Consider the following 22,078-nt stretch of genomic DNA (forward strand, 5'->3'; position numbering starts at 1 on the left):
AAAACCTAAACATATAATTCAGCATATTAAATATAATCATTCTAAACACTCAATAATTTAAATTCAGATTATGTTTCTTTTAAAGTAAGACCCAATTTTCCTATAAAGATAAAAATAAGATAAAGGTGAAAGGATGGAAAAAAGATAAGCCATACTAATGCTAATCCAAAGACTATGTTAATGTCAGAGAAGATAGATGTAAGATAATTGAATATTGCCAGGGATGAAGAATGCCATTTCAGAACAATAAAGTGGCCAATCTATCAAGTCAAAATAACGATCCTAAATGTTTCTACATGCAATGACAGAGTTTCAAAGTACCTGAAGCAAAAATGGACAGAAGTGAAAGGAGAGAGAGAAAAACCCACAATTAGAGTTGGAAACGTTAACACTGCTCTTGCAGTAATCTATAGAACAAGTATACAAAAAATCAGTAAGAATATAGAACACTGAATTTATACAACTTCCGGCCAAGATAGAGGCGTAGGTGGAAACACTGTGCCTCCTCACACAACCAAGTTTAAAGACAACAAAGTTTTAGTAACAAAAACACAACCAAAACACAGAAAATTGAACTATATGGAAGTCCGACAACAACAAACCACTCAGCCAGACCAGTAAGAGGGGCGGAGTCAGCGGCTGGCGGAGCAGGGTTGGGCTGGAAAACCCGGCCAGACCAACCCAGGCATGCAGATCTGGGTTGGCAGATCCCAGGTGTGGGGTTGCAAGGAGGCTGGCTGACCGCAATCACACATTAGCGTGCAGATAAACCAGGCAGAAGAGCGAGCCCTGAGACAGACCTCGCAGGCCCCAGTGGCAGGAAGCAGCAGAGGGGACAGCCATTGCCCCTCTTCGACCCCGCCCACACATACAGCATCACAACCCAGCAACTGGGTCACCCGCCCTGGTAAACACCTAAGGTTCCACCCCTCATATGTAATAGGTGTGAACAGACCAAAACATGGCTCAAGAAAATCTCAAAGCCCCAGAGCCGATAACTCTAAGTGACCAAGAAATAGCCAACCTATCAAATGCACAGTTCAAAATATTGGTGATCAGGATGCTCACAGAACTGGTTGATTTTAGTCACAAATTAGAGGAACAAATGAAGGCTAAACTAAGTGAAATGAAGGGAAATGCACAGGAAATCAAGTGATGGAAAGGAAACTGAGACTCAAATCAAGGGAGTGGACCAGAAGGAAGAAAAAAATGACCAAACAGAAAAGAATGAAGAAACAAGAATTCAAAAAAATGAGGAGAGGCTTATGAACCTCCAGGACATCTTTAAATGTTCCAACATCTGAATTATAGGGGTACCAGAACGGGAAGAGGAACAGCCACAAGTGGAAAACTTATTTGAACAAATAATGAAGGAGAACTTCCCCAATCTGGCAAAGGAAATAGACTTCCAGGAAGTTCAGGAAGCTCAGAGAGTCCCAAAGAAGTTGGACCCAAGAAGGAACACACCAAGGCACATCATAATTACATTAGCCAAGATTAAAATGAAGGAGAGAATCCTAGAAGCAGCAAGAGATAAGGGGACAGTCACTTACAAAGGAGTGTCCATCAGACTGTCAACTGATTTCTCAAAAGAGACCTTACACACAAGAAGGGGCTGGAAAGAAGTATTCCAAGTCATGAAAGGCAAGGACCTCCATCCAAGATTGCTCTATCCAGCAAAGCTTTCATTTAGAATGGAAGGGCAGATAAAGTGCTTCTCAGATGAGGTCAAATTAAAGGAGTTCATCATCACCAAGCCCTTATTATATGAAATGTTAAAGGAGTTATCTAAGAAAAAGAAGATAAAAAATATGAACAGTGAAAGGACAGCAGGCTCACAGTTATTAACAACCACGCCTAAAACAAAAGCAAACTAAGAGGACAGCTAGATCAGGAACAGAACCATAGAAATGGAGATCCCATGGAGGGTTAGCAACAGGGGAGTTGGAGGAGGAGAAGTGGGGGAGAAGGTACAGAGAATAAGTAGCATAGACGGTAGGTAGAAAATAGAGGGGAGGGCAAGAATAGTAGGGGAAATACAGAATCTAAAGAACTTGAGACACCTGGACATACACTAAAGGGGGGGGGGAAGTGGTAGGGAAGAGGTGTGCAGGGTGGAGGGGAAGGAAGGGGGGAAATAGGACAACTGTAATGGCACAATCAATAAAATAAAAAATATAAAACACTGAAACAAAACTATCCATCAGCTTGACCCAACCTACATTTATAGAACATTCCACCCATTCTGATGTCTTTACATCAGAATGCACATTCTCCTCACGTGCCCGTGGGCAGACCGAATTCTGTCCTGTTTTGATGTCCTTATTTAAGATAATAAAATCTGTGCCTGTTCTGTTTAGTTTTGATTAATTTGTCTTCAGATAGGGACATCTCTTCCTGCTTCTTTGGATGCCTGATAGTTTTTAATTGAATTCCTGACACTGAATTTTACCTCGTTGCACGCTGATATTTTTGTATTCTTGTGAACATTTATAAAGCTTCTTCTGGGACACAGTTAAATTACTTGGAAAAAGTTTGATCCTATTGGGTTTTGCTTTTAAGATTAGTTAGGTGGCATCAGAGAAGCACTTGCTGGAGGGCTAGTTATTCTTCTGACTAAGACAGGATCCTCTGAGTACTGTATCCAATGTTCCATGAATTAAGAGGTTTTCTGGTTTGGCTGGGGCACTAGCCCCGTGTGAGCACTAAGTACTGTTCTTTCTAATCTTTTTGGGCAGCTCTTTCCCTGGCTTCAGGTACTTGCATGCACAGATCAGTCCCCTGCTGAGTACTCAAAGGGGACCCTCTGTAGATTTCCAAGTTCCTTCTTTGGGCAGCTCTCTCATATTCGGTCCTGCAAATTCTGTCTGTCTTGCTTTCCCAGGTCCCCCAACTCAGGGAGTCAGATGACCCTCCCCTGGGTCTCCTTTCCTGGGTCAAGGCCTGGAAGTTTTCTTAAGGCAGTAAATTGGGGTTTAACATAGTTTAAGCAGAAGGGGAAATCTGATGCCTCTTCTTTAATTTTGGCTGCAACCATTTGTATTTAAAATGCATTGACAATGTACAATGACTCACAAAAAATGATCAGACTTTTTGACCTATAATCCTACCTCTGGGAACATGTCTTAAGTAATTCTGAAAATTAAAACAGGTATTATGCCCACAAAAATATTATGTATCGCATTATTTGTGATGGAGAATGAGAGAAATCTATGTTTAAGAAAAGGAGAGAGGTTAAAATCAAGGCACATTTATGCGATGAAATATTTGGGGGTTATTTTAAATGTCAGTTTGAAAGATTTTCAACATTAAACATGTTTAATATTTAATATTTCAAAGTATATTATCATTACAGCTTCATAAAACATTTATTTAGATAAAGAGTCAAAAGACAGAGCATTTTAGGGAGATTGAATTGAGTAGCTTCTTCTACTTTAAAGAGTATATTCATCATTGTACTAGAATCTGTCAACTTGATAATTTTCATTTTTAATTTATTATAAAATATTAAAAGCATACAGAGAGGTGTAAAGAAAAACGAGATAGGTAAATAGCTGTGGACATACTATTCACCTTACGACATCAAAATCAACAGTACAGCTGAAACTCCCTCACACAGAGCTCCTGGTTGCGTCTTTCTCCTCCCTCTCCACTATCCTGACTATGTGTATGTTCGTCTGATTCTTCTGTGGTACTGGGTATATGTTTTGCAGAGTTTTTGTGGCTGTATTTTTCTGTGGCTCGGTAAGGGGAAAGGCTGATCCTATGCATTTGTTCTTGTCGGAGAGGGGCATGTCTGTGTACGGGCTCACTTTCATGGGCCGTCTCCTGCGGGGGGTCATTGATGCTGCCGCAGTTTCTCACTGTTACTGACCTTGATGTTACAGAAACTCTTGTGCATGTCTCTTTGTGCAGGTGTGTGTTTCTCTAGGCCAGACCTAGCACTTCAGTGTGAGAGAAGTTAAAGGCTTGTGAGGTCAGTCATTATGTTTTATGGAGCTCAGCTTCGTAACCTCTCCTGTTTTACCTGTTCTCTGGAAGAAGGGGGATTTTACATCTCCACGTACATATTAAAAACATTTTTATGTGATTCTTTATAAAGCAAAGGCACTGTAAATTGCATTATTAATCAGATGAACTGAAATTTAAATGACAGTCTGGAAGCTTTTGGTTAATCCCTGTAGCTATGCCTTAGTTAGCTAGAATCCAGGGGGTCTCTTGGAATTGCACTCTCTTTTGGCAGCATTCACAAGTGACAACTCCCACATAAAGACACTGCACAGTGAGTCTCGGTGTTCCTGCTGGACCCACCTGAGGCTAAACCACCTTGGCTGCCGCCCCCTAGAGTGCGCTGTGTCTGGTCTGTGTCAACATTCACACTGGGGCCCGTGTGCTCTGCTTCGTCTTGCCTCCTTGGGCGACCTGTCCTGCTGCCACCAGTGTTTCCACAGCACAGGGAGAATCCCCTGGCTTCAGCCACCTCGCTCATCTTCACCTTTTGGAAAGTACTGTCTCCTCTCCTCTGACCTCCCTGGACCACAGCCGGTCATCGCTTCCCAATGCTCCTTGACCATTTCTTGGAGTTGGAAACTCCTGGGACTTGCTTGGCATTTTAGGGCAGGGTGCTGTAGACAAGCCATGTGGTTTCCAAACCTTCCCCCTTCGATCACCTCACTGTCGTGAGACCACCTACCCCACAGCCTTGTTTGGCCTCCCAGGGTCCCTGCCTCCACTGCTTCTCTTGGCTCAGCAGGAAGAGAGAAAGATGGCTTCCTTCCTCCACTCAGAAGGAAGCTTTTAAGGTGGAACTAGCTGACTTTACCCTTTCCTCCTTTCTAATGAGCTACAATTTGCATTTGATTTTTAAAACTAATTACATAGCATTCAGCTGCACCTCTACCAGTACCTCTGCCTTCTTTGTGCCGCAGCCTGCACTTCATTTTAGCACCTTGTTTGGACAGGACACACTCAAATATTAAGCAGAGCTGGGACTTCTCGTTATGTAAGGATGCTGCTCCCTTAGGGTGTGTGTCTATTTCGGTTACATCACTGTCTTACTCTCAGCTCCCTTGTGTCCAATTAGTTGCTTCCTCTATATGCCTTGTCCATCCTATCAGAGTTTACCTCCACCTTGCCCTTCCCTCCCCCACCCCCCAGAAAAAAGTCAAGGAGAGCTCTGCATGAGGGTGATGAGGGCCACGGCAATGATTAGGTGCCATTTTTCATACATTAGTTGGTGCGAATCCAGCTTTTGTATGGCCTAAGGGTCGTATGACTTGGGATACAAAAGTGAATATTCTAGAATGAGAAGATGAATAACAACAAATAATAGATTATAAAAGGTTGACAGGTAACATGATCACCTCAAAACTCAAAAAATCTTAATAGTTTTGTTAGTCAACAAACTAACATGCCTCAAATACAATTTTTTCTGCATATTTGGCTGCATGCTTGCTCTTCTCTTAATGTCACAATGACTTGGCAGCATTTTGTGTAGAGAAAGGATGATAACTCAGTCTTTGTTCTGGTAAGACTGGTCAGAATTTGCTTTGTATTATTAATAGTTTAGAGCAGGGATGAGCAGACAGGTTCTGTAAAGGATCAGGTAATAAATATTTTAGGCCTTGGGAGCCACATGGCCTGTGTAACAACTAATCAACTCTGTTTTTGTGGGCAAAAGCAGCCCTTGGCAATATGTAAATGATGGGTGTGGCTGTGTCTCAGTAAAGCTTTATTTATAAAAACAGGGAGTGGACCAGATTTAGCCAACCAGCTATCATTGGTTGAAACATGATTTGCCAACCCTTGCTTTAGACTTTCTTTCTTTCTTTCCTTTCCTTTCCTTTCCTTTCCTTTCCTTTCCTTTCCTTTCCTTTCCTTTCCTTTCCTTTCCTTTCCTTTCTTTTCTTTTCTTTTCTTTTCCTTCTTTCTTTCTTTCTTTCTTTCAAGATTTTTAGTTATTTATTTTTAGAGAGAGGGGAAGGAGAGGGCGAGAAATATCAGTGTGTGATTATCTTTTGTGCACCCCCTACTGGGGACCTGGCCTACAACCCAGGCATGATTCCTGACTGGGAATCAAACTGGCGACCCTTTGGTTTGCAAGCCAGTGCTCAATCCACTGAGCCACACCAGCCAGGGCTAGACTGTTTCTTTAATCTTCACAGCTCACTCAGGGTAACCTCTTGGAAATGTCTAGGATTTTTTTTCATGGAGAGGGGAACCCTCTTGGAAATGTCTAGGATTTTTTTTCATGGAGAGGGGAACCTTTGTTAGATTTCTTTCATAAGACTTGGAAGTACATAACCACAGGCAAGCTCCTTGCTCTTTGCATCTGAATTGCTGGTTTTCCTCCTGCTCACATACTTGTTTCACACTTAGGACGTGTTTATATTGCAGTGTGATCTCTGGGCCTCCCCCAGGCCACATGGTTGGAGAGTTGTTGCATTGGACAGCAAGCATAGTCTGGGGAATCCTTCTTTCATCAGGACAACCAGGAAAAACCTAACAGCACTCCAAAGAGATGGGAAAGCATGTAAATACATCCCACTAAACTCCCACTTCGCTTTCCTATTGGATCGCCCAAATGCCCATAATCATCCTACCACCTGCCACACAGGAAAGTGCGAGGGGAACCAGAGTGGAAAGGACTGTGATCTTCAGTCTTCAGTGATTGCTGTGACGGCGTCTTCCTTTTGCAAATTGCATGAAAATACAGGACTCTGAGAACACATTGCTAGGTCCCCTTCCAAGGTCTGGGAAAGGGGCCTGCAGGAGTGAGGGGTTCTGGAATGTAACCTTTCTTAGCACCTCTGTCCCAGGGGATGTGTGTTTAAACCATTCCTTCCTCTGTGGAATGGAAACATGTATTCGCTGGAAAAGAAAGTTGCAGGAAGACAGGGGGAGAGAGAGGCATGCTTTTCAAAGACCTGTTTCTTCTAAGGCCCCTGAAATCATACTCCAAAGGCAGCCAACTTCTTGCCTGCTTATTAGTTCATGTTTGTGGGAAGTGAACTCAGGGTGTCCTTTCGGTGTGTCCTTGGGCACCCAGAGTGAGCTGCCTCTTCTTGGCTCCACAGATTAGCATAGAAAAGAGGAATACACATTGCTGGAATTCCTCATGGACTTGGAAACCATGCCTGCTGCAGCTCCGGTCTCTCCCCTGCTACTCCAGGCTGGGCTTTGCATCCAAACTGCTGGAGCCCATTCTCCTGTCAGCTAACCTTGAAGCTAGAGCTCGACCTCTGAGATAGTCACACGGCCCTAGCAGGAGTATGATGGTGTTGGTACACAGTATCCACTGGTGGAAATATGTGTACTTTCTAATTGTTCTGTTATTTCACTTGATAAGACATTACCTGTAGTTTCTTGAGCTTGCAAGGGACAAACGTCTGTTGTCATCTCTTTCTTGATTTTCACTTCATCCCTGCAAGAAACATCACCATCTCTTTTTTGCAGAGGTCAAATCACTTGGACCAAGTTGCTTGCTTGATAAGAGCCAGTGCTACGTGACCTCAAACCCAGGTTTCTTGGCTTCAGAGCCCATGCGTGCAGCTACTTCCCTGGCCTCCCCCCTGTTTCTTCCCTTCAAGGCTGTGGAGTAGCAAGGGGTCAAGGCATTCTCCATTCCTGGCAGCTGCAGGGTTCTGTCCATTTAGACAAGGCCAGTCCTGCCAAATGGGCCTAGCAGAGTGCCTGGCGTTTAACTAATGCTCGTGACTGCTTGCATTAGTGAACGCTGTATATGTCAGTCTTGGGAAAAGCTGAGAGAGTTTGGGCCGATGGAGGTAGGGCCCCTCACAGATGCTGTGCAATATGCTGGGAAGACTGGGGGTGGCCTGCAGCAAAGCCATGCACTGGTCTCTCATCAAAACTTCTTTTCATAGGTTTTCTTTCTTTCTTTTTTTATTGTGAAGAATGGCTTGTTTTTATTTCTTTCTCTTTTTTGGCTTAAGAAAAGTCTTTAATTAAAGATTAAAGGATATAAAACAATATTTGTCAAACTTTTCCCACATGATCATCCTCCTAGGGAGCCTTTCAATACATTTTTAAAAATAGTGTTTATTTATTGATTTGAGAGAGAGAGAGAGAGAGAGAAACAGAAGCATCGATTTTGTTGTTCCACCTATTTATGCTTTTGTTGGTTGGTTGCTGCGTGCCCTGACTGGGGAATCGAACCTGGAACCTTGGCGTATGGGGATGCTACTGTAACCTCAACTTAGCTACTCAGCCAAGGCCTTAATTTTTTCTTAACCACCTTCCCCCCGATGAAATCTTTTTAATGCCAAAGACATACTGTATCTCTCTCATAGACTCTGTTCCTGTAGAGGACCACAAATCGTTGTACTATCTAAGGTATTTTTGGTTCAATTTTCTTGGTTCTTGCTCCCACTGAGAATACATGGTCTAAAGTATTTATTCACTCAGTCAAAGTAGCTGATGACAGGAGAATTGCTCATGTGTTTATAGAACTGCAAACAAAGCGCTCACCATTGACAGCTGTAATGGCTATTAGCATGGCAAAACAGCTCGGTTCTAATGAACATGTGATTATCCCTGCCAGGGGACAGCTGTTAAATAAATAGGAGTCTAGAGCATTGGCCAGGGAGCCAGGATGGGGGACGGTGAAGTCCCTGGGCTCACAGCCCTGGTCGGCAAGGGCTGGACTGGTCTTGCACCTCTTCGTACACAGGAGACACCCCAGAACTGTTAGAGACCACGGACACCCCGGTTGGGAGGCCAGGCTGCCTGACTCTGGATGCATCGTCTTAGTTGCTTTGAGGACTCTCTGCTGTGGATATTAGAAGGGATTATAATATCCACCGGTTTTTAGCCAAGTAGTATTTTGATATGGTTTTATTTTTGCTTATGTTATCGTGGTGAAATATATATAACCTAAAACTTGCCATGCCAACAGCTTTTAACTGTATAATCGGTGGCATTCATTACCTTCACAATGTTGTACTAGCACCACGGTTTATTTTCAAAACATTTGATCACCCCAAACAGAAACTCTGTGCCCATTAAGCAGTAACTTCTCTTTCTCTGCTCTTCCAACCCCTTGTCTGTCTTTATAAATTTGCTTGTTGTAGATATTTCATATTGTAGAGTGCAACTATCCAATAGTTGCCCTTTTGTGACTGGCTTATTCTACTTAGCATGATTCTTTGTTCAGGATTCATCCATGTTGTAGCATGTATTTGATATGATTTTAAATGTATTTATGTGTTTAATGTATCCACATATGTTTCAGTCTGTTAGAATGCAGATAATGGAGTAGACATGCATAATCAAGACAGATTTGATTGTTGTTTTTCTCTTTTTAAAGGAAGTTTCATTCTTCATCTTCTTTCTTTGACTATCACTGATTCAGAGCCAATAGGTATGAATGAGTCACAATGGGAAGGTTTCCAATTCTTTGCCTATTATGCATGTGTTGGTTTTGTCCTAGGTCATAAAATGATATCATAAACTACACTTGTCAAGCTGGAAATACTTCTAAAGAATTTAGGTTTAACTAAGTCATAGATGAGTGACTACCACCCTGGGTCCGCATAATTAACAAGCCCCACGATGCCACTGTGGAGGTCCACACTGAGCATTGCTTTATTCTACAGCATTCACTGCATTGCATGATGTTATGACTTTAAAATAATGTTTAAAAGTTGAAACTTTAAAACTGTCTGTTAAACATGAGAAGGCCTGGGAGGCACTGCTGGCAATTTAGAGTTGGGGTGGGATCAAGAGGCTGGGCTGATGGGAGCCAACATGGCCTGCCTGGTGCGTATCCACAGTCTTCTGTCTCCCAGGGAGCACGGAACTTGGCTTTTCAGGTGTTTTTGCTTTTGAGTTGGTTTTGATTAGGCGCAGGTGCTGATAGTGAGCTGGGAAAGCGCCCTAACCCAGCAGAGTTCTTAGGTGACAGTTTGGTTTAGCAGGGCCCAGTGGTTTACATCTCTAGCTGCATGGAAGAATCGCCTGTGGAACTTGGACAAGCACAGGTAGACCGATGATGCCAAGTGCTGGCGGTGGGCCCAAAGAGGGTGGGAGCTGGGGTTTAAGGCTTCTGAGGCAACAGTTTATCTTCTGTAGCCCAGCCTTCGAGGCCTGAGCAGGGTCTGCCCAGGATGCTGGCCACCAAGGTAACCCCAGGACACAGATCCTTTTCAAGGTCCCAGAGAGGGGCACCCAGAGAGGGCCAGCAGTGAGTCCCCTTGCGATACAGATTCACTAACAGTTGGTAGAATTTTAGGAAGTATAGTAAATTAGGAAGTTTAGTAAGTTAAAATTATAAAGATTTTGAAATACTAAATAGAAATGCAGAATTAACATACTGGAAAAATACTGATTGCTTTAAATAATGCCCCCAAATGTATTTCTGATTTTAATGAGGTCTCACCTGGGACGCCTGCGACTGCAGGTATGGACACCTATTAGACGAGCTCTCCCCAGCGCTGAACATTTCACATTCCATCTGCACAAATGGCTTTGGACTCATAATATTATGGGAGTGCAGAATTTTGGAGCTGGGGCTGCTCTGGGCTGAGAGCAGAAATCAGGGGAAACACTGAGGCGACTTCTCTTGTCTCATGCCCTGGAAGCTCATCCGTCTTTTCACAGCCTCATTCTTTAAGTCATGGCTCTATTGTCCTTTTTTGCGAAACCATCTCTAATTAACTCAGCCTCATACCAACCCCGCCCTTCTCTGATTTGGGGTGTTTATGCACACCAGCCCACCCTGCTTGGGCTTAATTGCTCTCTCAAGCTTCATGCCTCTTGCCTCTGTCACCCCAGGATACAGGTGAGGCACTTGGAAGGGATGCCCCATGTGTATGCTTTTTGTGCGTCCCTTCCCTAGGCTAGGGGAGGAGCTGCTGCTCCCTGGGTCCCTGTCAGTGAGCCCTTGTCACTGGGTCATGATGCCACCCGGGCCCTGTGGGAAGAGCAGGGTTAGACTGAGCCCGTGAGATGATCAGATGGTCTGGTCACTGCTGAGCCTGTGGAGTGTTTCCGGTTCATTTCACCTCCGGCTTGGAGACGCCTTGGGAAGGCCGTGCACTTCCTCTGGTATTTCACTGGATGTAAGTCCTGAAAGATCGTTACAGAACAGATCATGAAGATGACTGTTTTCTTTTCATAGAGAAATTAGGACTCTGCCAACATTTTTTAGAAGCTTAAAACCTGCTAATCTACTAAGCCTTTCTTCATTCCTTTGCTTTCTTCTTATCTAATACATGGGGGAACTAGGGAATGGGAGAACCTGAGAGAGGCCGTGGAGCATCAGTGTATGGGTGCCATAACAAGGCTGTTCTGAACTGGTGGTGGGTGAGGGCCTACCTCTAACCTTTAGAATGAGAGTCTGGGGTTTCAACTCTGCTGCTGATAGGAAGGTGAAGGAATAGTCCAGAAATAAATCAGTCCCGCGAATGGCAGTTGGTGGGAGAAGAGGACTCCAAGAGCTTGGCTGCGTAATGTCCTGGTGGGGAGGTGGATCAGGAAGAACCACTGCAGTGATTCTGTCTTAGGGGTCCTGGTAGAGACCCCTTTGTCTTCTGAGAGTTGCTGATTAAACTTGCAAGCATTGAAGAGAAGCCCACATACCTGCTTTATTTTAAAAATTACCTTGGGCACTCTATTTTTTTCTAGGAAACAGGAATCCTGGGGTGTGGAGAGAGGAGTAATTTTTCTAAGCATGCTTCTGAAAATTTGCATTGCAAATACTGCTAGTGTCAGCAGGGGACTTGCAGCTCTGACGCCCTGCTGGGGCTCTTCATGCTGATCACATTCTTGTCTTCAGTCTAGAATTGGCAACCTCTTCTCCTTAATTTTCACTCAGTAATCAGTGCTGAAAGAATACTTCTTTGACAGTTGCCCTTGGGGAGAACTGGGCCTGGGCTTGTTATTTAGGGCAGACAGTTACGTGGGAGAGAGAATAATAATAATGCAGACTCCAAGGTCTCCATTTAGTTCCAAGAACGTCGACATTATCAGCCTCTTTTCAATATTTACAGCGGGCTTTGGTGAATAATGGAAATTGGGGGTTGGCAAATCCATTTCTGAGTTAAAAGAGTAAGTTTTAATGGCCTGATTAAAATAAGATGGAATCCCATCTTTAAGATGAATTAGCTCTTCCCAGAAGATAAGGTTTTAGTGGTAGTAATGGTTTTTCCTTCTCTGGAGATAACGTTGATTTAAGAACCCTCAGTGGCTGTGTGAGCCCCCACGGTGCTCCAGCTGAAGGAAGCAGCATTAGCCTCTAGCCAGAAAGTACCGACTGACTCCATCCAACAGCCTGACAGCCCCCATCCGTGCCCCTAATGCACCAGCCATGGGCCAGTCATCACCCTGCCCCCCCGCCCCCTGAAGAAAAACACCTTCATGACCATTGGTAATTGTTTTCAGCAGAAAATTGCTTTTAGGGAGACAATTCTTCTTCAAGTTTTTACGTAATCCGTCTATTTTTCTACATTTTGGGGTGAAATAAATAGGAGTTGTTTTTAGTCACATCTCCAAGCGGTGAAATAGCTGATCTTATGAAATGGCTGTGGAATAGGCTTTCCTTCCCACGGCCGTGGAGAAAAGAGAGTTCAATGAAGAGTGGGCAAGCAGGATGACCAGTCTAGTGATCTGATGCAGGGGCACGGTAACCACGGTTAGTGACGCCACACTGAGTTCCTGAAGCCGGCAGAGAGAGTGGGTTCTGGGCCTCATCACACACGGACAAGGGGCCTGTGTGAGGAGCTGAGATGTCAATCACCCTGTTGGCCGCCACTGCCTCGCTGTGCACATGTGCCATCCAATCGTCGTGTTGTGCACCTTCGGTACATGCAGTTGTTATTTTAAAAAGTTTTTAAAAGTTTAGGAAAGGAGAGAGAGAATGGTGAAGTAGGTAAATTGTACCTAATGTAGACAATTAGTGAATCTGGGTAAAATGTGTATGGACAGAAAAGAGTTCTGATGCTATTCTGGCAACTTTTTGGTAACTTCGAAATTATCCTAAAATTAAAAGTCACTCCCAAATGGAAAAATAAAATTAGCGGGAAGGGGCTGTAGAAAGACAAACTGAAACACTCAGACTTCAGGGGGAGGACTTTTTGTTTGTTAGGAACTGTAGGGTCAAATGTGCAAATGGATATTTAGTTTACAAATGAAAGCCTTGTCTGGTATTGTAAAAAGGGCTAATTTGTAATAAAATGTGATATACCTATACTTATAACAGTGCTTTAAAAAAAATGAAACAACCCACATTGAATTAAAAATCCTTGGGTCTAAACGGGATAGCTCTGTTAGAAGGTGTGGGGCCCCTGCCCCACTGGGCCCCTGTACAGAGTACGGTGAGTTATGATTTCACTGCCTGATGCCCAGTGAGGGGAAGGGTGGGTGGGGGCTCGTTAAAGACCACACAGGGCAGCAGTGTTAAGAGCTCTTTGTTTAGAAAGGCAGATGACTCTGCCAGGAAGGAATTACCTTCAGCTTCCTCCCCAGCATTTTTGGCATCTTTGGCCAAAGGACAGGACATGAACAAGCAGGCAAATAACTGGTTTGGGATTGTTTTCTAAAAAAATGCATCTGCCTCTGGGTTGTAGGATGGATGTATCTTTTATACGTAAGGACCTCTCTTAAGTGTAAGGTGCGTGTAACTAATTTGCAACTGATAGGCTTAGATGGTAGCAGAAATTTTCAGAGACCTAGCAGCCCAGACAGGGTGGGCAAGAAGCTGAAAGGGGGGTTGGCTGGCGACATGCAGAGCCCTGGGCCTCATCCTGGGGCAGAAGTGAGCCAGAAGGTTTGCCTGCTTCAGCTGACATTTTCAGTGCTTTGGAAAATTTGGTGGTAACGTCTGCCATGGATTAGAAGAAAAGTAGGAATCAAGGTAGGGACACCAGCTGTGGTCAGCAGTTGCTAACACCCCAGAAGAGACTGTGGAAGCTGGACCTGAGGCTGCAGTGTGGCAGAACAGGGTAAATAATGCACCAGCTTTCTGGTTGAAGGATGAAGAAGGGGAGCCCCAGAGAACCTAAAAGTGTCAGGGGGAAAAGGAGGCGGAGTTCAGGAAAGTGGCCTGCGGAGCTTTTTTGTGAAGCCCCGGGCTCACAGCAAACTGTGCGTGTGTGAGTCTGACCCTCAACCGCATATGGAATAGCAAGGTAGATTACTGCCCAGGTGCCAGACTGGCCACTGGGTACACATGCGGCCCCAAGCGGAAGGGCGTGGCAAGGGCTTCGAAAACCTGTCTGGCATTGGAACCACAGCCCACGAGAGGCGTGTGCTTGAACTGAACCAGGTTCATTGCTGGCTTAAATAGAAATGCCAACATTTTCCATAATACTTAAATGAAATCTAGAGTCTTATAACATCATCTTCAAAATGTCCAAGGTATAAGCCAGAATTACTTGGCATACAATAAGTTGGGAAAACCTTGACGTCCATGGGAAAAGACAAAACAACAGACCCCAGTGCCAAGGTGACACAGCTATTGAGATTTGTCAAATCCTTTATTTTTTAAAAAGATTAAAAAAAATTTAGAGGGGAAGGGAAGGAGAGAGGGAGAGAGATATCAATGTATGGTTGCCTCTCATGCATCCTCTGCTTGGAACTGGCCTGCAACCCAGGCATGTGCCCTGACTGGGAATTGAACCGCAATCCTCTGATTCCCAGGCCTGCGCTCAATCCACTGAGCCACACCAGCCAGGCCGAGATTTGTCAATTCCTCTAAAACAGCTAGTATAAAAATGCTTCAGGAAGTAGGGATGACACCATGCCAAAATGGAAAGATAGTCTCAGCAAAGAAAGTTATAGAAGGTATAAAGACAAACCAAATGGAAATTTTAGAAATAAAAAATATGATAAGCACAATAAAAGCTCACTAAATGGTCTCAGTAAAAGATTGGAAATAACAGACTTAAATTCAAATGCACCAATAATTATATTAGATGTAACCGGCCTAATCACAATAATTAAATACATAAACAGAATGAGTAAACAGAGCAAGACCCAACTATGTGCTGCCTACAAGAAACCCATATAATGCTGTCTATAGATAGTCTAAAGCAAAAGAGTACAAAAATAAATGATTATGCAAACACTGATCAAAAGGCTATATTAACATTTAAGAAAGTAGACTTCAGAATTAAGAAAATAGCAAGGGATAAAGAAGGACATTATCATGATAAAAGGGTTAAATTCACTCAGAAATGGAAAACCTACAGAACTTCAGAACACCGAAGTTGAAAGCGGAAAGACCTGAAATAAGAAATAGGAAATCCTCAGTGATAGTTGGAGACTTCGATACACTTCCCCTTGGGAGCTAGTAGACCCGGCAGACTGGAAATAGGCGGGGCTGTGAGGGCGTGGCCAGCACCGCCCACCTGCCCCTCTCCCGGGCAGCCTGAGAGCGTCAGCCGAGCGTCAGCCCAGCACAGCCGCAAGGGTGTGTGCACCCTTTCAAGGGGGCGCTGGCCGAGACAGGCTATGTCCTGGTATCCTCGGTCATATCCGAGTTTAAAAGAATTGAAATGGCGTGTTTTCTCACTATAATGGAATTAAACTATAATTCAATAACAGAGGGACAACAGGATTATCTCCAAATACTTGGACATTAAGCAACATACTTCTAAATAATTCATATGTTGAAGAGAAGTTTCTTAGTGGAAATTGGAGGATAGCTTGAACTAAATGAAAATATAAAATACCACAATTTCTGGAATGTGGTTGCAGTAATGCATGGAGGGGAATTTGTAGCATTACATGCTTAAATTAGAAAGAAAGACTCTAATAATATAAACACCCACCTTAAGAAATAGGATAGAAAAAGAAAAAGGAAGCCAACAAGTAGAAGGAAGGAAATAATAAAGAGTAGAAAATAATGAAATTGAAAACAGACAAACAATAGGGAAAATCAGTGAAACAAAAAAAAATTTTAAAGGAAAATAACAAGCAATGGCAACAAAGAAAAAAAAGACACCCATTGCCAACATGTGGAATGGAGAGGGGATATTATGACGGACCCTGCAGACAAATGTTAATTTGAAATTCACTCTGTGTAACCCACCACGTTAACGGTGTGAAGAAAAGGCACATAATATCAACTGAAGTAGAAAAGGCATTTGACAAAATTCAGCATCCATTTAATTATATATATATATATATATATATATATATATATATATATATATATATAATTCTTAGCAAACTAGAAATTGTGGGGTAGGGGGAACCTCCTCACCTTGATAAAGGGACAATGTACAAAACCTGCACCTAACATAATCAATGGGGAAAGACGAAATGCCTTCTCCTAAATATTGAGAATGAGGCAAGGGTATCCATGCTTAGCACACCTGTTGAATGTTATACCCAAAGTATAATGCTCAGAAGTGTAGTGAAACAAAGAGGGAGAAGGGGAAGTGTAGCTATAGATTGGGAAGGAAGAAATAAAATTGTTCTTTGTTCCAGACAGTGTTCTCATCTATCTAGAAAATATCAGGAAATCTACAAAAATAAAACTTAGAAAACTCCTAAAATTAATACATTTAACAAAGTTACAGGGTACAAAGTCAACACACAAAAATCTATTTTACTTCTATATGCTAGCAATACACAATTGGGAATGGAAAAGTTTTTAAAATATCATTTCCAATAGCTCCAAAAATGTGAAATACTTACAAATTTGGCAAAAAAATTACGTACAAGATCTGAAGTTAAAAATGACTAATCACTGATGAAAACAACCAGAAGATTTAAATTCATAGACATAAAAGATTCATGGTTAGAAGATTCAACATAGATCAATTCTCCCATAAATTATCTATAGATTTAATGCATTTCCCATAATACTTACAGAAAAGACTTTGTTTTTGTAGATTTAAGCAAGGTGCTTCCAAAATATATACGAAAAGGACAAAGGACAAAAATAGCCAAAACAATTTTGAAAAGGAAGAATGGAATGGAATGGAAGGATGGAAGATTTTAGGAATCACGCTACATGATTTTAAGCTTACTACGAAGCTTCGGTAATTGAGATAGTGTGGGACTGGCAAAGGAACAGACAGATCAATAGAGCGACATAGAGAATCTAGAAATAGATCCACACAAGCATAGCCAATGGATTATTTTGGCAAATTTGCAAAAGCAGTTATATAAAGAATAGTCTCTTCAACAGATGATGGCAGATCAGTTGGACATCTTTATAAATAAAGAGCCTCAATCTAAATCTTACAGTTTATACAAAAGTTGTTTTAAAATGGATCGTGTATCTAAAAATTATAGAAGAAAACAAAGGAGAACATTCTCGTGACTTTGGGTTAGGCAGAAGGCCCAATCCCCCACTTTGTGTCTTTGAGATTCTTCCATCGAGTGTTCTATTCAGTAGATAATTGATGTTTGACTTCAGGGGGATAGTCTTCGTGACTAACGCTTGCCGAGCAGTTACTCTGAGTCAGAGATTGTTCTCAGTCCCTACAGCACCCCTGAAAAACAGGGACTGCAGTACTAGAGTACTATCTCATTTTTGAGATGAGGCTACTGAAGCATGGAGCAGTTCATGAAGAGCCCCAGAGTACATTCCATGAGCCACAGAACAACAAAAGAAAGCCCTGGGCAGCCTCTCGTTAGACTGGCTGTTGCCCACCACTCTTTTCTGACATCTCACCCTCCTTGTCCTACTTGAAAACACAAGTCAATGATATTCGTGACTCCTGTGACCCAGACCATCTACTTTGTTTGTTTTGTCCTGTGTCGGTTTTATTCACAAGCCCGTATTTAAATTTATGAGGGTTTTTTTTTTTTTTTTTGCCTTTGAAGAGCAATGTTAACCCACTTGAATCTATTTAGCGCCATCTCGTGTCTGTAGTGGGTTTTACAGAAAGCTGTGGTTTAGCACCAGGAACAAAAAGATCCAGTGGGTANAGTTCATGAAGAGCCCCAGAGTACATTCCATGAGCCACAGAACAACAAAAGCCCTGGGCAGCCTCTTGTTAGACTGGCTGTTGCCCACCACTCTTTTCTGACATCTCACCCTCCTTGTCCTACTTGAAAACACAAGTCAATGATATTCGGGACTCCTGTGACCCAGACCATCTACTTTGTTTGTTTTGTCCTGTGTCGGTTTTATTCACAAGCCCGTATTTAAATTTGTGAGGGTTTTTTTTTTTTTTTTTGCCTTTGAAGAGCAATGTTAACCCACTTGAATCTATTTAGCGCCATCTCGTGTCTGTAGTGGGTTTTACAGAAAGCTGTGGTTTAGCACCAGGAACAAAAAGATCCAGTGGGTAAGGTTGTGATTAGCCAAATATTATCACAAGTTGGTGTGATCAGAAACTTAAATCCCTCTAGACGTGCAATTTCTGGTGGCTTTCCTCCTGCATTGTGATCAGTTAATAGATCTTGGAGGGAACCAGATCATAAAGAGAAAACATAAAAATTCAACTTGGTTTTTAAATCTCACTTTGCCTTCCTTTTTTCTGTAGCAGCATCTTGGCTTCCTGGGCTTTCTGCAGTCCCAGAGGCCCTGAGAGGTTAGGTTGGAGACCTTCATTCCACCTTTGCAGCCTGGAAGGGTTGGGGAGGGCTCAGGGGATGCACCTACCAGAGGCTGAAGAGTCTGTGTCATTTCCCCTGTGCTATTAGGATGATTTAGAAGATGCTGCTAAAATCTGCCTCCAGATTTGCTTTCTTTTTAATTTAATGTTTTTTCAATTACAGTTTACACTCAATATTGTTTTATAGTAGTTTCAGGTGTACTGAATAGTGGTTAGACAATCATATACTTTATAGAGTGCTCCCCCCACTATTCTCAGTACCCACCTCCTTCCACAACTGGGAAAAGGACGGTGGTGCAAGTCCCCTTCCCTGGACATTTGCCAGCTTGTTTGGGGAGGGAGAGAAGGAAAGAAAGAGGAGAAGGGGAAAGTGGGGCAGGATGTGCTGAATCCTCAGAGTTCCTCCCTGAAGTGGAGGTGGGAAGGGTGCATTGATGGTAAAAAAAAAAAATCTAAAAACAAAAAAAAAGCACCTAGTCCTGACCCTTGTGGCTAAGTTGGTTGAGTGCTGTCCTGCAAAGCAAAGGGTCGCTGGTTCCCTTCCCAGTCAAGGCACATGCCTGGGTGGGGGTTCATCCTGGTTGGGGTTCAGTCCCCAGCTGGGGGCATGTGAGAGGCAACCGATGATATTTCTCTCGCTTATCAATGTTTCTCTCCCTCTCTTTCTCTCTGCTTTCTCTCTCTCTAAAAATAACTAACTATAGTCTTTTTTAAAAGCACCTAGTATTTTATATTATACAGTCTTATTTTTTTATGTATTGGTTTATTTTTCTATTATAGAAGTAATAGATCCTCATAGTGGAAAAGTGGGAAAACAGGAAAAAAAGAACACAAACACAATTATAATGCTTATATAGTATGTTTTCCTTTCTTCTATGCATGAAGATTTTAGTGTTTAATTGAATTATGTGATGTGTATCCATGATTTTTTACATTTTAATTATTTTATTGTAGACATTTTACAGGTCAGGAATAGCTTTGGTAAATTACTGTATAGGCTGAGCTCTAGAACTATGACAGGATATTTTGATGTCAAGATACTTCAGTGAGTATCTTTGCTTCATCTTTATGCCCTTTAATGTAGGGCATATCCTTAGGATAGATCCTCGAAATCACAGTGACTTGGGGAAGAGCCTGGAGAGGGCTTTCGGGCTTTGAGGACAGACCTGGAGGAAGGAGCTTGCTCCCCCTGCCTGGAGGTGGACCTCACTACTTGGTAGTGATGGGTTTGGGGCACATTCCCTCACTTCTCAGAGCCTCAGGTTTTTCCTGTGTCTGGTGGGGGTAATAACATCCACCACACAGTAGGGCTATTGTGTTAATAACATGTATAAAGTCCCCTCTCAGAGGACAGCACACAGTAGGCACTAGATATATAGTAACTATTTTAAAAACAATTGCCACACTAAATAGTCTTATTACAGGATTTGTATCAATTTCCCCTGCCACTGGTAATGTACCAAGTTCCTTGTTTAACCTCACTAGCAATTAATAGCCTAATAACTTCTTTAAAAATTACCTCTGATAATTTAAGTAAAAAAGTTACCTTACTGTTATTTTTTACATTGTATTTTTTACTACAATGAGGATGAACAGCTTTGCATGTTATTATAAACCAGATTGTTGTCTCTGCTGTGAAAGGCTGTGGTTGCTGTGGTTGGCGTTGAGGGTTCCCTCATCAGTTGGTCTGAAGTGTTTAGAGAAGACATTATTTAAGCCTCTGTCATATGTGCTGTCATGGGTCCTTTTATCTAGTGTTATCTTTTTATATCCGACTTTGATTATCTGTGAATGTAACATATTCCTCACTCAGATGAGAAACTGGCCATGGTCATGATCTTTCCATTATGATGCTGTAGATGAATATTTTACTGACTCTCTGATACCCCTTGCAAAAGCGGAAGTCTTATGTATTCATTTCTAGCCTTCCTACCTCTTGTTGTTTTCATGTCAGTAAATTTTCCTGAAACTCTAGGGCAGTGTTAAATAATCCTGGTGGCGGTGGGCATCGCTTTTAAATGCTTCCTGATTTTAATAGGACTAGCTGCTGTGCCTCATCATTAAATGGAATTTGAACCTCGTTACTCTCCAAAATACACTGCTTATTGTATCAAGGATATGTTTAGTTATTCTTTTTAAATTTTGAGCTTTTACATATTTAGGAGCATGATTTTTTCAGAATGATTATGTGGTTATGTTATTTGATCTTTTGCTGGGTAGGATAGTAATGGTTTTCCAATATCACTATTTTGGATTTTACTTTTTCAACCAACACCATTTTATCCAGGCTGTTTCTGACAACCTCTGTATGAACTTGTGTGTGGGTGTAATGCTAAGAAAATGTGAGAAAAATACATTCATATATTGAGAATGATTAACTTCAGTTACGGGACTATGAATGATTTTCACTTGACCCCTCTGTGTTTTGCAGTTTCCTAAAGTGCGATGTTCCACTGTTACCATAAAAATGGCGGTGCCGTGCCAATTAACTGTGGGTGAAGTGAGAGTTAGGAGGTCAGGCCTGATTTTCAGGGCGCCTGCTTGTTTAGGGTCTGTAACTTCTGTTCATTATCTAGAGTCCAAATTATTTTGATATTAGGGAGCTGAAAAAATAGTTAATATATTTCTTAAAAAGGTAATAACATGGCTTGGATTTTCCTTTTGAATAATGGCAATATGTGGTGACTATATTTTCCTTCACTATAAATTTAGGACTTTGTATCTGAAAATTATATTTTTCATGATTTCTGACATTTTAAAATCTGAAAACCTTTCAAAGAAACTACAAACAATGTTTAAATAGATATGTATCCCTTATCTAAAGGATTCAGAGGGTATCAGCTTGGGATGATTCCCCAGCCTCTGGGACCCGCCCCATCACAGGCAGGGCAATGAGACAGGTTGCATTTGGGAGCTTCATCTGTCTGTCCCCTTGACCCCAGCAGGAGGCCACAACCCAGACGCCATCTCATGGGGACCTGTGCCTGTCTAGGACTGCACACAGATATAGAAACGCAAAAACATGCACTTATACATCAAGACACAGAGGAACAGCAATGGCTGGATTCACTGACTTAATTGCATCTTCCAGACACCCGAAATAGCCCTTGTTTCTTCTGCCATGGTCAACACGTTCCTCTCGGAAATGAGATTTTGCTAATTTCAGAGCCCAGGCATTCTCTTCCCACTTGGTTTTTAATATACTGTGTACTTAAAGTATGAAAATCTCAACTGACATGATGACCGTTGAAAATGATGTTTACGTGCGAAACCATAATGTCTCCTTGCTTCTTTTTCTCCTCTCTCCTGTAGCTTTGGGCCAGATTATGTTGTATGTGGATGGGATGAACGGAGTAATAAACCACAATGAAACCATTCAGTGGCTGTACACTCTCATTGGGTCAAAGGTAAGAGAAGGTTTTACTTGAACATCTTATTCAGTTTCAGTATCATAGACCTTTCTTCCCGTTACCCTGTCTGAAATGGTTTTGGAGAAAAATCCTTTTTAGCTTGGTTCCTGTCTTGTCATAGCACAAATGAGGACT

General features: G+C 42.2%; 1 protein-coding gene across 8 annotated transcripts in view; it reads left to right on the top strand.

Annotated features, from left to right (window-relative positions):
• FHOD3 (formin homology 2 domain containing 3) overlaps nucleotides 1–22,078 on the top strand; it is a 438,646-nt gene that overhangs the window by 234,680 nt on the left and 181,888 nt on the right. For all 8 annotated transcript variants that reach the window (XM_037033114.1, XM_037033132.1, XM_037033123.1 and 5 more), the window contains exon 6: nucleotides 21,846–21,940. In XM_037033114.1, coding sequence (XP_036889009.1) covers nucleotides 21,846–21,940 — 95 coding nt within the window. The remainder of the gene's footprint in view (nucleotides 1–21,845; nucleotides 21,941–22,078) is intronic.

Source organism: Sturnira hondurensis, unplaced genomic scaffold (assembly GCF_014824575.4).
Source record: "Sturnira hondurensis isolate 20B ecotype Veracruz unplaced genomic scaffold, ASM1482457v3 Scaffold0001872, whole genome shotgun sequence".
Classification (NCBI taxonomy): Eukaryota; Metazoa; Chordata; class Mammalia; order Chiroptera; family Phyllostomidae; genus Sturnira; species Sturnira hondurensis.